The following is a 16,687-nucleotide window of genomic DNA, read 5'->3' as shown; positions in this document are numbered from 1 at the left end:
AGGTTGACGCTTCAACTAACGTTGAGTAGAGTTGGGGATGGATCTAAAAAAAATGAGCCTGGCCTTAGCCTGAGTCACACGTGTGATTTATTCTGAGAAGAGAGCTTCTGCTTGTTTCTCTGAAACCACGTGCGGGGGCGGTGGAAGGAGAGAGCTGGCGAACACATTTCAGCTTGTGGCTATAATATAAAACAACTAGAAAAATGATACCTGTGGCAGGCATCCATTCACTTAATGAAGGGAGTCTATGCTTATCAGATGTTCTGTGATCATCATGAAAGCCCCTTGGTCTCCAGATGAGTCTGAGGTGCTGACTATGACCTAATGAAAGTCATAAATAACCTGTGCCTGGCCCACTGGAGAACCACCTTTCCCTCTGTGAATTGCCGTTGCTTCAGTGCAGCAGATACATGCTGGGGAAGAATCTTTTTTCTCAAAAAAAAGAAAAAAAAAAAGGGGGAATTAAGGAACAGCTACCAGATTTCTGTACATGGGGCAATCACTGCATCTGATGAGCAAAGACTCAACAAGTATTTCTTCTGAAACAGGATGCCCATAAGGACGCCGTCACATATTTCTTCTCAAAATTCCGTTCTCTACTAACACCGTTCAAATACCTCTCTGTTTTATTGCTAAAATTCTAAAAATATTGTATCAAAATTTCTTATGGAACAACCATTTTTCACTGAGCTATGAAGGAGAACACACAATTGTCTACGCATTCACTTCGAAACTAGTAAGTCATTAAATGCTCTTTCTATAGCATGAGCTGACAGTCACTCCATATGAAACAATAAATAATGCGATGTTGAAAATATGAGGAAAATGAAAGATAAATTTACTTTTTAAGAAGAGCTACTACTTAACATTTTTAAAGATTTCTTTTGTACTTTAAGAAAGCCTTTGATTTTCTATATACCATTTACAGAGGTTTAACTATATATCACATAAATGCTTTCAGTTTTTATCCAAATGTGCTGTTAAATTACCCATGTAATTATCCCAAGAGAAATCATTATACTTTTTTATTGTTAATTTCATTAACACTTTAGTGGGAAGAGTTTGGTTGTATTTAAATTCAGCTGTAACAGCCTTTATTAGTACAATTAAAGGGATCATTTCTCTATTATTCTAGAGGGTGGTTTTTTTGTGGGGGTGTTTAATTACTGAGTTAAAGCAACAACAGAAAGTTAATGGGCAAAAATATAGGCAATAATCTACGGTCAAACTTGAAACACAATACAATTCTCCCTGATCCCAGTAGTAAAATCTGTTTTAAAATACGCCGTCGTTAAAATGAAATTACAACAGTTTCTTTCTAAAATGGGTGACATGACATGACAGCTGTATATACTTTAACAAGCCCTCCAATAACAAGCAGTAGCACCACGTTGAGTAATCAGACAAAATCTGTTACAGATACGTCTTAAAGACAGGTGTATTCAAATATCTGCTTGCCGAGCCTTGTAAAGGCAAAGCAGATATCACTTTTGATATACCACTATTAAAATACCTTATTACTTCATCAATAAATGCAGTGCCATTGCTTCCTTGCCCCTCGTGCGCGTCACCGTGCTGCTGAGCCAGCAGGCATCCACTCGCACACAGTTCCATCGATTTAAATTGAGTAAGACCTAAATAACATTGCAAGTGGCAAATCCAGGCATCAGAGAAGTGGAGAATGTGGAGTGCAAATTAAAATTAATTTCTAGAGATGAAGTTCAAAACTATGACGGATGTGCTAAAGAGGGAAAAAGAAGCCTGGACTACTTCTGCAAAGAAACCCCTTCATCCCAGATGAAGGTGGGACACTGCTCTCATCTGCTTCCCATTTTAAAGAAGAATTTTTATTATCTTGAGCATCCACATTTTGAAAAAGATGAGAATTAGAGAGACCAAGGAATTAGCAAATACAAAAATCCAAGCAAATTCATACTCATTGCTCTTTGACAGAGTAAAATTAATTTTTATCTACAGGGAGTATATCAATTTAAAGATAATTTGGGTGAAAAAAAACACATGGGGAGGTGTAAGACTTTTGACTAGATCCTCCTTCATTCCAGGAGATCCACAAAGTTTAAGGAAGAATAATATGGAAAAATTGTATGGAGATTTAATTCTTTGGATTCTTATTATGTCTTTTTTTTCCCCCCTCAGTGCAGCTGAAAAATCCAGTGCAGGTTGATTAAATAATAAAACCTTCTAAATCATTTCACCTTAAACATTTTATGACTTTCTGTCTACATTGCAGCACTAAGCACAACTGAGTATTTGTTCCAGAAATTTTTTGTACTAGAGGAAAGAACTGGAAAATCATGAAGAAAATGGGCATTCATTTATATGCTGAGAATCCCTGTACTAATTTTTTTTGTTAAAGCTTTTGCGCATATTTTATGTGTACAAAAATTTATAACATTAAAATTATTTGTACTTATCATCGCAGTAAAAGCCATGTTATTTAAAGTATCCATTTAAATAAACTTGGTTTTCTGATAAAATGAACAAAGGATGAAAACAGTATCTTTTTTTTTTCCCTTTTGTTTCCTAAACTGAATAGTATTCCTTGGAAAACAAACAAATATTTTTGTTTGAAAAAAAAAAATCAATAACGAAAACATGCCAAGGTTGTGTTTTTCAACTAAAGTGGAAAGACAAAAGTTTAGGAATGTTTATAGATGTGTCTAGTTTAGCAGTTTTGTGTGTTGGATGTGACTTTCACAGTCTGCTGGCAGTTTGCAGGAAAGCCATCACACCTGTGACTTGGTTGTTGATTAATGAGTCTTTCAATTCATCGCTACCATCTGAAGAAGGGCCATGGCCTTTCTAAGCTTCAGTGGTTTATTCGCCTTCAACTGTAGTCCTACCAAGGTATCTTCCATAAAGAAAATCACACCTGGTTAAGGCTAATGAAAACCTCAATATGTCATTTTCTAGACAAGTCAAAAAGCATGTAAAACTAGACAAAAGATGTATTCAAGCAACATGAATGCAGTTTTGTCATAATCTGTCAATCTAAAGACTAACATAAGAAAAGCTTTCTTCAATGACATTTTCCAGTGTCAACTATTAGAATGACAATTCTGAATTCCCTCTTTGCTACAGGATGCATAATGGCTTCCCACTCTCCACAAAGACTGGATTTTGTTCTTAGATACAAGGAAGAAGTTTACAGGGGGGAAAAAAAAAACAACACACCACAACAAACAAACAGTTTTTCTGGGCCACTTTATCAGTCAGCATCAGAAATCCCCAAATCACAGCACCTGTGATTTTAAACTGACTACTCGCATCACAGAAGCTATTAAGAGCCCAAATCTGCTGTATCTTCAAAACTCTACCGTGACACCAAAACTGTAAGGGCCAGTTTGACTTTGACAACTGGGCCTGTGGAAGAGGCAATGAGATCTTTGGGACTTAGTGACTTATCTGTTTAACTTTGATACTAATACTTCCCCCTCTACCTTACAGGGGATTTGCATGTCTTGACTCATTACAACTTGCAAATAAATTGAGATCCCTGTATGGAAACTGAATTACTCTCCATTACTAGCACTTTGGTGAAAATCCCTTATCTAAAAGAAGCAGAAGGAAGAAACAACGGATTGTTGGGCAAAACAGACATTTAGCTCGTTGGCTGTGCCTTGTAGCCTCTTCCCTTGGAGATGTAGCAAGAAAGCCTCTAGATGAGATGAGTGGCTAAGCCAGGATGTAAACTTGGAGCACTCACTACTCTGCATGAATTAATACACATTTAGAGCTTTTGTACACACTTCTGATTACTATATATCTATTAAGAAAGAAAAACCCGACCAGAAAGGCTCAGATAAAGGAAGAAGAAAAGAACAGAAAAAAAACCCAAACATGATTATCTCCACTTAAGAACCCTTAGTGAGCAACAGGATGTGAGCCAGAACTGAAAGGAAGGCAAATTATTTGCAGATGAAAGGAAGTATCTATTTTTAAGGAAAGTCAGCCAGGTCACGGGATGCCAATCAGCAGGTTAATTAGATGGTCACATAAAATGTTGAAGTGTCACACTTCCAAATAATGATTTCTGGTTGCAGTATACAAAAATATCTAGTTACGAAGAAAAGATATATACTTTTAAAGAAACCAGTGAAATGTGAATCCTAACAGTAAATGCATACATGTATTATTAATAATAATGCATGCATTTACTCAGCCTTTTTCCCATCAAAACATATCAAAGGACATAAAAATATGGACAAATATTACCTAATTTTAAATGGGGAAACCAAGAGACATTGGGGGTTGGACTAGATGATCTTCAGAGGTCCCTTCCAACCCTATAGCATGCTGTGATTCTGTGATTCTGTGATTCTGTGATTCTGTGATTCTGTGATTCTGTGATTCTGTGATTCTGTGATTCTGTGATTCTGTGATTCTGTGATTCTGTGATTCTGTTTAGCTCACCAGGCCAATAAGCTGTGATTAATACCCTTTTGAATGCAAAATAAGTACCGCCAATACCATTTTTAAATTTTTTTTACTTTTTCCAGAGGCCAGGTTTGAGCTATAGAAGTAGCTTCAAGTTAGAATTGAACTTTAAACAATTTTATAGTTGTTACTTCACAGAGAGGTGATAAGTACACACTCCTATATCCTATGTAGGCAAAGGCCTCACCATAAAGGACTTCCAAGTGTTAAAAAGGAGCTCACATTAACTAAGGTTAACTGGGATATGGCACATTCTTCCTTTTTAGAAGAGAATGCTGTTGGGAGAATACTCTTTTATTCATTGGATTCGTCAGCATGTCTGCAGGAGAGGCTGCTAACAACCAGAAAAGTCTAAAATGGACTGTGTATGGGAAGTCTCACCTCTGACCTCCCTCACTTGTGAAATCCCAGCCACAACTGTAAACATAATAGAGGCTGGAGTGGTGTTCAACCTCCAGGTACTTCAGGGCACCATCTTCCCTCTTGTGTCCCCATCTACGTTCTGCCACCAACGCTTTCCAACTGGCAGGCAGGGAGCTGAGCCCACTCCTGACAGACCCTTTAAGGTCAGAGTACAGTTTCATTAGCTGTGTCAGGAGAGGATAAGCAGATGGAGGATAATCCCTATGTTGACGGATGTGACATACACCTTGTTATTGACCAACTCATTTGCGGAAAAGGGTCCTCGCTTATCCAGAAAGGTCAAAAAATCAGTTTTTCCTCAAAATCCCAGTGGCTTTTTTTCTTTGGTACACACAGCATGAGGGTCTAAACCTGACTCTGTGATCAACCGAGAGACGTGCAATAATGAATTAATATCTTTCACCTGCTCCTTTTGAAACAGGAACAATGGGATACCCTCTTTCACAGCCTCCCATGCATTGTAGGAAGCCTGTTCTCACATGCATTAAAAGGGGCATCCATTATAATCTCGCCAAGCAGGTGGTGATTACTGCAGTATTAATGGCATCCCAGCTCTTCACCCGCACATCATTAATAGTTGACTTGTAGCCGTAACAACAATATGGATTTCCAATATCCAGCAATTTGGGTACAACAGGTCTGGGAGCGTCTGCAGCTTAGGAGAAGGAAGGACTGACTGGCACATCCAAAAGTGCACTAGACGTGACGCTGGCATCCCCCACCACGCAGACGTGGCACCACGCCAGTAACGGCTCTTCCACCATTTGTTTCTTCTACGAACAAAATTGTTAAGAGAACTTCCTACCTTTTCATACCCGGGGCATTTTCACTCGTTCCTCAGGCTCGGGCTTTTGTGGAGTTGCGTAAAAATAATCTTTTACAGACAACAAAGCGCATGCAGTTTGCTGACATTCTTTTCAATTTCAAAACTACATAATACATTTTCCCATGTGTTGATAAACTGGATTTTTAAAAGAGCATTTTCTGGATATCTAGATAATCAACAACACAATGAATATAAACATTTTCTATAAATAGTTCACCATATGGCTACCATTCTCAACAGATGGTGTCTGTGTATCCACTAGAATATACAAGAGCTATGCAGATTTTGCCCTGCAATCATTCAAAATTCTAAACAAGAATTTTTGACTTAATTTCAGTTTTATTAAGCTTAATCTGTGGCAAAACATACAATTTTATCACCTAACTTCAGTAGGGGGAACAAATGCCACAACTATATTAACGAATTTCTACACAAAAGGCAACCGGACAGTCCTCACCCAGTACAGTCAAAAGTATTACAAAAAAGAGAAACACTAGGTACAAGATCAGCTTCCACAGCATAAAGGGATCTTCTTAATCTTGGGGCAGCACCCTGCTGCCAAGGATGCTCTTCTCCTGCCTAAAAACCAGTTTCACTTGCAAGCAGTATGTAATTCAGAATGCAGTCTGGATTACGATGAGAAAAATTCTGTAGTTCTAAGAATGTGAAATCCGTGCATGTTATTGCAGCAAACATTACTAGAAAGCATACATATTTTATCCATTTTTACTAGAAAACGAACTTATTAATTTTTTATAGTTTCCTTAAAGCCAATACATAAACAATTCCAGATTTTCTGCTCTGCTCTGAGAAGCTGCTGTGCAGTCCAGAGAATCCATCCAAAGGAACACATGGCTGGAAGTAAACCACCTGGTCTATCCTCATTCAACTTAAAACTACTTATGCCTCATACCACCGTGCAAACACTTTCTGGAAAAGTCTTCCTGAGCTACACTGGTTTATCTGTTGGAACTCATCCTCTAATTTTCAGCCTAGGCCCTTTTCATGGCAGTTCTTACCCACTTGAATAAATATTGCATTGACTTGCATAATTTTTCTAACCTGGTACTGTTTCTCGCCTGATGCAATTATGGTAAACCAATATAGAATCATAAAATCACCTAGGTTGGAAGGGAGCTTTCAGATCATCAAGTCCAACCATCAACCTAACACTGACAAACCCACCACTAACCCATGGTCCTCAACACCATGTCTCCCTGGCTTTTAAATCTCTCCAGGGATGGTGACTCCATCACTGCCCTGGGCAGCCTCTTCCAACACTTGACAGCCTTTTCAGGGAAGACCCCTTCTTCCCAGTATCCACCCCAAACCTCCCCTGGGGCAACCTGAGGCCATTTCCTCTTGTCCCATGGCCTGTTCCTTGGGAGAAGAGACCGACCCCCCCTGGCTACACCCTCCTTTCAGGGAGTTGGAGAGAGCGAGAAGGTCTCCCCTCAGCCTCCTTTTCTCCAGGCTCGACACCCCCAGCTCCCTCAGTCGCTCCTCACAAGACTTGTGCTCCAGACCCCTCACCAGCTCCGTTGCCCTTCTCTGGACACTCTCCAGTCCCTCAATGTCCTTCCTGCCATGAGGGGCCCAAAATTGGATGCAGCACTCGAGGTGGGGCCTCACCAGTGCCCCATACTGGAAGGACAATATTCCCCTCTCACTTATCATAGAATCATAGAATCATTCAGGTTGGAAGAGACCCTTGGGATCATCGAGTCCAACCATCTCCCCTACTCTACAAAGCCCTCCCCTACACCATATCCCTCAGTACCCCATCTAAACGGCCCTTAAACACATGCAGGGATGGTGACTCAACCACCTCCCTGGGCAGCCTATTCCAATGCCCGAAATTTATCAAGTTGTTATCGTTCCTATTCTTAAGATCTTGTACCTAACTGTTGTTGGCTTTGCCAGTCAGGAGTTCCCCTCTGTCTGTTCCTGTAGCTCCTAGAGTGCTCCTGCTCACACACACCTCCACATCCTTCCAACCAAATCACTGCTTATGGTCCTGCACTGGCACCAGTACACTGTGAAACTTCCCTAAGTGCAAACGAGGGAAACCCAGCCACCCCTCCTCAGAACAGCAAGTTACTGCAGTATTGGAGAATGGCTTCACATGTTACGAAAATGCCTTGGATGTTTCTCATAATTACAGTGAGTGGAATGTACATTCTCTATCGTGATGTATTCAATGCCCCTGAAAGTCCTACAGAACCGCAGAAGGAAGGTCACATCTCAAAACCCAGTAAAATATTAGTATCTTGTAACTATGTACAAGTCGCTGAGATTCACCGAGTTTCACTTATCTGAAAATAAGTGATCAGAAAATATTTAACTTATATATCAGTGTAAAGGAGAGGATATAAACAAGAAGGCTAACGTATAGTACTGTGCTTTCGGTTTGTGCCTCAGTGCCTCACCCTTGTTTTGCTTTGCTTGTGCTCCACTTATTAAACTGCCTTTACCTAAAGCCATGAGTTTTCTCATCTTTGCTTTTGCAGGTTCTCTCCCCCATCCCATTGTGGGGGGTGTGAGCCACCAGCTCTATGGAGACTCAGCCGCTGGCTGGGGTCAACCCACCACAGTCACTAGAATATTTTCAAATGTGATAATCTGCTCAGAGATTGTGGCCAGACAGTTAAAAAGAAGAGATCACAGTTGATACAATGAACTGTGATTAAAACTTGAGATACATGTGAATTAAACAAAAACTAAAAGCACGTGGTCCTCTTGTTTTAATATTATTATTATTTAATATTACTTTTATATTAATAAAGGTATTAGAGGCCAGAAACTCCCATAGATACAGAAGTATCTAAGGATGTACAAGTGAGTGCCAAGTTTTGAAAAATAAGCATCTATCTGTGTAAGTATGCAGGATATTTTTTAAAACTTGGGTAAATAAAACATTAGCTGACTAGTAATGGGCGTATCATTAAAAGACATTATTTCAATTATTATTGAAAAGTATGCCTTACCTTTTATTCTTACAGCTCAAACTATATGTAAAAAAAAGAATAAGATGTAAAAGTAGAAAGGAAAAGAATCCATCTCTTTATCCCTTTTCTTCACGTAAGGAAAACTTCTTTACAGTTTCTTAAGGTATGAACTGTGAACAGGGATGAACATTAAGTTTTCTGTGTTACTGCTTAACTTTATTAGGCTTTTCCTAATAGACTTCTATATTTTATAACCTTGAAATAAAATAGTATCATTAACCATACATGTCTTTAATTTGAAAAATGTACTAAACACTTTTTCTTTGAAGACCACAGGAATGGGTGGATGAGATTCACACGCTCATGTAGAGCCAACAATGAGTAGTACACAACAATTCATTCCCTTTTTAACCAGTCCTAAAAGCTTTTTACTTTCCCCTAACCACCAACCAATTAATTTGCCTACCACTTGCTGGCTCGGGGACAATGCTCCCACAACCCCCTCCCACCTAACTCAGTCATTAACTAGGTTAGGGGAGCATTTCCCTTGTAAATGAGTCCCCTAAGCTTTTTTACTTTTTTTCCACCAAAGAGAGAGCAGAGCATACTTATTTTACTTCATATGCAACAGAGAGTATTTCTCTTTAAATATATAAAAAATAAGGTCCTGCTTGACTAACCTGATCTCCTTCTATGACAAGGTGACCTGCTTAGTGGACAGGGGAAAGGCTGTGGATGATGTTTACTTAGACTCTGGTAAAGGTGTTGACACCATTTCCCACATCATTCTCCTGGAGAAACTGGCTGCCCAAGGCCTGGATGGGTGTACGCTTTGCTGGGTGAAAAACTGGATGGAGACCAGGCCCAGAGAGTGGTGGTGAATGGAGTGAAATCCAGTTGGTGGCTGGTGACAAGTGGCCCCCAGGGCTTGGTATTGGGGCTGGTTCTCTTTAACATCTTTATCAATGATCTGGATGAGGGGATGGACTGCACCCTCAGCACTTTGAAGAGGACATCAAGTTGTGTGGGAGTGATTATCTGCTTGAGGCCAGGAAGGCTCTGAAGAGGGGTCTGAACAGGCTGGAAGGGTGGGCCCAGGCCCATGGTGTGAGGGTCACCGAGGCCAGGTCCTGCCCTTGGGTCATACCAACCCCATGGATGCTCCAGTCTGGGGGCAGAGTGGCTGGAGCTGCCCCAAGGAAAAGGACCTGGGGGTGTTGGTTGATTGTTGGCTGAACATGAACCAGCAGTGTGCCCAGGTGGCCAAGAAGGCCAATGGTATCCTGGGCTGTGTGTGGCCAGCAGGACTGGGGCAGTGACTGTCCCCCAGTATGGGGCACTGGTGAGGCCCCACCTCGAGTGCTGCGTCCAGTTTTGGGCCCCTCATGACAGGAGGGACATTGAGGGGCTGGAGCGTGTCCAGAGAAGGGCAACGGAGCTGGTGAGGGGTCTGGAGCACAAGTCTTGTGAGGAGAGGCTGAGGGAGCTGGGGGTGTTCAGCCTGGAGAAAAGGAGGCTGAGGGGAGACCTTCTCTCTCTCCCTGAAAGGAGGGTGTAGCCAGGGGGGTCGGTCTCTTCTCCCAAGGAACAGGCCATGGGACAAGAGGAAACAGCATCAAGTTGCACCAGGGGAGGTTCAGACTGGAGATTAGGAAAATTTTTTTCACGGAAAGGGTTATTAATCATTGGAATGGGCTGCCCAGGGCAGTGGCTGAGGCACCATCCCTGGAGGTATTTAAAACATGGATCAACATAGTGCTTAGTGACATGGTTTAGTGATGGTTTTTGATCAGAGTTAGGTTGATGGTTGGACTTGATGATCTGAAAGGTCTTTTCCAACTTAGACAACTCTATGTTTCTATGATTCTATGAGAAGAGGAACTGGCCTCCAGGTGTGCCAGGGGAGATTTGGGATGGATACTGGGAAGAATTTCTTCCCTGAAAGGTTTGTCAAGTGTTGGAAGACACTGCCCAGGGCAGTGGTGGAGTCACCATCCTTGGAGGGATTTAAAAGTCGGGCAGACGTGGTGCTGAGGGACATGCGTTAGTGGTGGACTAGGTGTTGGGCTGATGATTGGACTCAATGATCTTAAAGGTCTTTTCCAACCTAAATAATTCTATTAAATGGACCCCAATATCACTGTGAAGAGGTAAAAATATTTTTGCCTGCACAAAAGTAACTGATAAGGGAAAGCTTTAGCATGTGTTAAGAAAAGAAGCAATTAGAGTATTATGGCCCTCCACTTTACAAACTGATGGTTTTGACTCTTTCCAAGTACTGATGTTAGTGTTGTTTAACTCATGCTGTGAGGCAAATAACAGAAACAGAATGGGCCCATCATAAACAGCAGGTCAAAATAATCACACACCCATTCATCTGGAACCTTAACTCCTGAGCACAAGTAAGGCTGAGATTTATGAAATTTTAGGAAGGAGCGTGAAGAAACACTTATAGATAGGGCTCACTTGAGTCATTGCAATGATGACATAAGTGGCCATAAGACCACCAAGAGTTGGCCTAGCCAGTTGGAAAACTCGAGCAGAAACACTTTAGCTGTACTAAAAGCTAAGTCACATAAAGACAAGCTGTGTTGGAGATGATGGTGGCTATGGCAGATATTGGATGGGCAATTCTGCTTAATGATCACAATGGGTTTAAGCAATCTGTCGGTCTGTAAAGCAGAGTAGTTTAAATAATAAATCCATGAGCTAATCATTAATGGCTTGCATAATGTCACTTCTAGAGGAGAATTTCCATGTCTTGTAGAAGGGCAACGAATGGAGACATTTTCAAATTAGGAAGGATGACAACAATTAGGGCACTTATTTAATAAAAAAAAAAATAAAAAAAGAGATGCAACAATAGATGATATGACAAAGGCGTGAAACACAGAGGACAGAGAAGACATATCTGTGACTTCTGTCTAAACTCTACAAAGAGATCAAAAGAAAAGTGAAATGTGTTTCAAGATATCAGAGAAGATGAAATGTCCACAGAAAATGCTCCCTCTGCAAATCACAGCAGTCTTCTCTGCTCCCTTTGCCTCGTATTGATGACATCAACATGAAGGGAAGTTCAAGAACCAGCTTGAGACTAAGACTTTTTATTAGAATCTCTTTTAAAAGGGCAAACTACTTCATTTTTAATGAAGGACAAGTGTTAGCAATCAGCAGGAGAACTATCAAAGAAAAAAAAAATTAGTACTGAATTGTCTCAGCTATTTAACATAAAAATTACACTACTGGTACAGACCAAAAAGTCCATGAAGTCCCACATTCTGTCTGCTAGTGGGTAACAGACGACATCAAGAGGATGAACGGCACATTTTTGCGAGCATCAATTTTTGTGCAATAGCACTAAAATTTTGGAAAATAACAGTTTGGGTGGGGAAAGAATTAATCATAGCAAAATTAAGAAAGAAGACAGGAAATAGACTGTGCAAATACTTTACATATGAAATGAAGGAAGAATTAAATGCTTAAGACTAACTGCTGGTGATAAATCGAGAAAATTGCATAAAAACATTTTTGACATGCAAATTCACACACTTTTGAAATTGTCACTCCAGTTTCTAAATAGAGAAACAGTTCTTTTAGAAGATGAATGATATGACCATATTAGATATCATCAGGAGGATTCAGAATTAAGAAGTGAATGTAAAACCTCTTATTTTGCAACATGTAAGTTTTCTAATTTTCACAAGGATGTAAGTGGCAAATTTTATGCCAAAGCCGCCCATTTTTCCACCTACAATTTTCTGAATTTAACATATTGCTGTTCCTGAATTTTACAAGTATCAACTCTCCATTAAATGTATCTGCTTATCGATTAAGCAGTTAAATTTTACAAGTTAAAAAAGTTGTTAAAATATTAAAATAAGTTCCATTAGTGAAAAACTATTAAGGAAACACTTTCTATTTCTAGCTACACTTGTCATGCCCCCAACCAAATTCAAGATCCATTGCAACTTGAGTAAACATCCCTGTGCTACACAGCTGAAATCTCCCTGAACAGTGCAGGTTTGCAAAAGTTACTAATTTCTTCTCAATGCACTATTTAAGGGCAATATCAACATAAATTCCGGTCTCAGACAGAAAGAACATATTGGGTTTCTCAAAATAGGAATTGAAAGACATCTTTGTATGGATCAAAACCAGAAAGTATCTCCGTTTTAAGATTGAATATCTAAAAATAAATGTATAATTTATTTTATAAATTTCACCACTAAAATCTTTGTGTATTGACTACTACAAAGTAAAAAAGAAAACAGGGAAGTGCAATTATTTGCCAAAATCCCATTACCTGTGTGTCAGCAGCACCCTGAAGGTCATCTGATTCAGTCCCAAAGAACTTGGCAGCAAGTTTGACCAATCCCAGTTCCATTCAGTAATGGTTGACTGTTGATACATGGCAAGAAGCTATTGTTAGTTATTAATCAGTGTTAATATGATCAGTAAATTAAAGCTCCAGCTGTGATATACTAACCAAGAAGGAGGGGGGTCTAGAACAAGGACTTAGACAGATGATATCAATCATGTCCACAGAAAAAGGTTTTTATTCCAATAAGACAGCAATTAATTTATAAATCCATTTGGGGATGTAGCCATTATTTATAAAAAGATAAATCAATTTTTTGAACCGTTATTCTTCCAACTGTTAATGGCTTTCTGCCCAACCACTTTGTCGGAGAGCTTGACTCTTTGTTTGAAAAGCAAAATAACTGGCAACTTTTTATGTAACAGCAATTTACATATTCTGCTGTCAGCAAAAAGTTTGTAATGAAAAACTTGGTATAACCGGAATTCACGATGTAACCTGTATTGTAATTAGAGTGATGGTTTACTTGTCTATTGTTTTGTGAGGCACTCCAGTCAGCAGATGGTTATTATGAACAGTGGTAAGTCTAGACAATGTGAACAAATATAACTCCATATTGCTTATTTAATAAATAAAAGCAACCTACAATAATGGTGAGCAGACAAAAGACTACACACAACATTCTTAGGTTTACAAGACAGTAACTCCTGTGGCATAATATTAATTTTCATTGTCAGTAACGGTCAAGTAGTGACCATATTTCAGCATCATTGGAGGAGATAATTCAAAAAATTATTGTTGTAACACTAAAATAGCACTGAGTAGCTTAAAAAAAATGAAGCAAGTCAAAATAGGGGAAATAAACTAGAAGAGTAAAATATATCTTGCAGTGCATCGTCTTCTCCTTAGAGACAGCACTTGGTTCTTCTGGGAGAACAGAATCAGTGCAATCCCTCCCCTTCTTTCCATCTTTATTTTATTACCTTCCTTCTTTTAATTTGATTTTCTCCCTAACTCTCACCTTTGGTATACACTGAAAAACAATGTAGAAAAATAAAGCTAAAATACAAAGTAGGAAAAATAATAATAAGCTAAAAAAGAATAATTTAGTGTGTAAGTGGAAAGTGAAAGAAGAGGGAGCAGTGAACATCTGATCAACAAGAAAGAAGGCAAGAAGAGTCAACTGAGAGAACGATGGGAGTAGAAGAACACAGGGGGAGAACAGGCAACTGTTCTACACTCTACACTGGATTAAAAATAGATAAAGAAATATGAAGGCTGTACATGTAAAATCAAGAGGGATAAAAAGGAGAAGCTAAACAGCTAGTAGCAACAGTCATAAAAACAAATCAGAAAATTTATAAGTACACTAGATACAAATTCAGTCCACCAGGCTGATCTGTTCTGTGAAAAAATAAAGCATGTGTTTGAAAAAAAGTCACTTCAGGAAAGGAAAACCATTTCTTTGTAGCATTTTTCATCGTTGATATTGTTGAGGAGTGGCATAGCCTAGACTTAATCTTATTAGACAATAGAGGAGCAGCAGCACTGGCAGAGATTGAGGTGTCAGGACAAATTGATAAAATCAAGAGCAACAAGTTACTAGGACCAGATGGTGATTATTCAAGATTTTTACAGGAATGTAAGAATGAAGGGGCTGAATTGTTAACAGAAATGACACACTTCCTAGAGTCAGCTACTGAAGTAGAGGGCTGGAAGGTAAGAAATTTACATATCATTAATAAAAATGCTAGGGTTGATCTCAGAATAGCAGTTCAGTGGCCTTTGTTTCAAGAGCAGTAAAATTCATAGAAATTATGATTAAGTATCTTGCTAAATTCAACACTATAGGGACAAATTAGCAAGACTTTGGAACAGAAAAGTCAACCACCCTAATGTACTGCAATTTTTACACACACCAACAAACAATACATGGAATGCTTATTACAAATTATCTTTCAGGAAGTTCTGGAAATAATTCATTTTAAGAAATTCTCTACTGAGTAAGCTCATATTGTTATGTATAATATCACTATATATTATAATATGGTATGTAGCATAGTGTAACAAACATTCTCTGTTTAGAGCTGAACCAGCTCTCTGGACTCAAAAGCAGTGTATTGCCTTGACTATTCCAACTGGTCCTTCTGAGTGGAAAGTTTTATAAAGCAATACATAATTAATTCATTGACAAAATATGTTGTGAAACCAGTAGCTTGTCGGGACTTAGAATTTACAAAGGGATAAGATGTTAGCTGATGTATTAAAAACACATCTAGTTACAATAGGTTTAAAGAAAATCAAGAAATTAATCATGGATTATAAACTCCTAAGCTTCATGACAGTTGTCAACCAGTAGGAAATTAATTTAAAAAGAAATATATTCTTTGAGAAGAATAATGCCAGTGCTCTGGGATCTTCCACAGACACTGGGAATGGTTGTCACAGGAAACCAGACTCTGGGCTATACAGACCAAGATTTTATAAATAGGCAGACCCACGCCACTAAATAAATGTGCAATTTTATAGTAAAGGGAGCTAAATTATTTAATAATATTATTAACCCCCTGGAAACAAGTCTGTCATTGTCATTGTCTGCCATTGACACATGGTCCTTTAAGATCCATGATCTACTCCTTTTTTCTTTTAAGATACTTTTCCATTTTGGGTAATAGACTTTATGCCAAAAGTTTACAAAATCCAAAGCAATTTAGTATGAACTATCCGTTGTCATCTGTTGATTAATAGAGCACTGCAAACCTGTCATATAGCAGAATAACTCTGCCCTGAGTTGTCACTACTTGAAGGTCTTATTCTACCACGCTATTAATGAATTGAGAATCGAAGCATGGTAAACTATTTTCTGCATTTCAAATTGGAGTAAGTCATTCTGTAGCCCCTTAAATTCTATCAGTTTAAGAAAAACATAAAGGGACTAGTGGAAGAGGAAAAAAGATGATTTTAAAGCATGTTCCTCTGGAGTAAGAAGCCTTGTGAATTTGGTATTAATCTCCTGAAAAAGGAGATTAATACTTATATTGCAACAACAATGACTAAGCACTCACTAAAACCAAAAAACCAAAACAGGTACCTTTTACAGCAATACAGCTGATGAAATGGTCCAAAATGCTCAAAACTGGGAAAAGAGATTACACTAAAAGTAGAGCTGCACTTTCTACCAGAAGTCCGTAGAGTGGGTTTCATGCCACTGTAATACCATTTATCTTTAAATATTTGAAATCGAGGGGTAGAATCAAAAATGCAGAGGATGGATTAGGAAGACTTGAGAAACAATGGTGTAAGACTTTTTTAAGTGTCCAAGTTGTATATCATTTTCTGTGTAATAAACTGGTCACGTGGAGTGCTGGCAGAGATTTGGGCACTTATATCTATTTTCTTTAACCGTTACATTATCAGGAAACTAATTTCTATACATAAATTATCATCCTTTATATATCACTAATATGGATTAATGAAAAACAGATAAATAGATGCTTTCATTTTTTGTGGGGTTTTTTTTTTTCTTGCTTATTCTCACTGTTCCGCTAAATCTCTGCATTTCTAAAGCTTCCTTTACTGCTCAACATTTTGGTGAAAGACTTATCAGGAAGATTCTAAATGTGCACTTGGAGTTTTGCCATGATTTTTCAAAGGACTAAGACTAGCCCTAAGTACCATGACACAGACGTAATAAATGTCATTGCTACTAATGGG

General features: G+C 38.7%; 1 protein-coding gene across 1 annotated transcript in view; it reads right to left on the bottom strand.

Moving 5' to 3' along the window:
• KIAA0825 (KIAA0825 ortholog) overlaps window positions 1-16,687 on the bottom strand; it is a 291,162-nt gene that overhangs the window by 109,186 nt on the left and 165,289 nt on the right. Inside the window, exon 21 of the mRNA XM_014936866.1 lies at window positions 12,959-13,053. Within this exon, the coding sequence (XP_014792352.1) occupies window positions 12,959-13,053 (95 nt within the window). The remainder of the gene's footprint in view (window positions 1-12,958; window positions 13,054-16,687) is intronic.

Source organism: Calidris pugnax, unplaced genomic scaffold (assembly GCF_001431845.1).
Source record: "Calidris pugnax isolate Ruff unplaced genomic scaffold, ASM143184v1 scaffold40, whole genome shotgun sequence".
Classification (NCBI taxonomy): domain Eukaryota; kingdom Metazoa; phylum Chordata; class Aves; order Charadriiformes; family Scolopacidae; genus Calidris; species Calidris pugnax.
The sequence above is the reverse complement of the archived record's forward strand: the minus strand, read 5'-3'. Positions and strand labels throughout refer to the sequence as shown.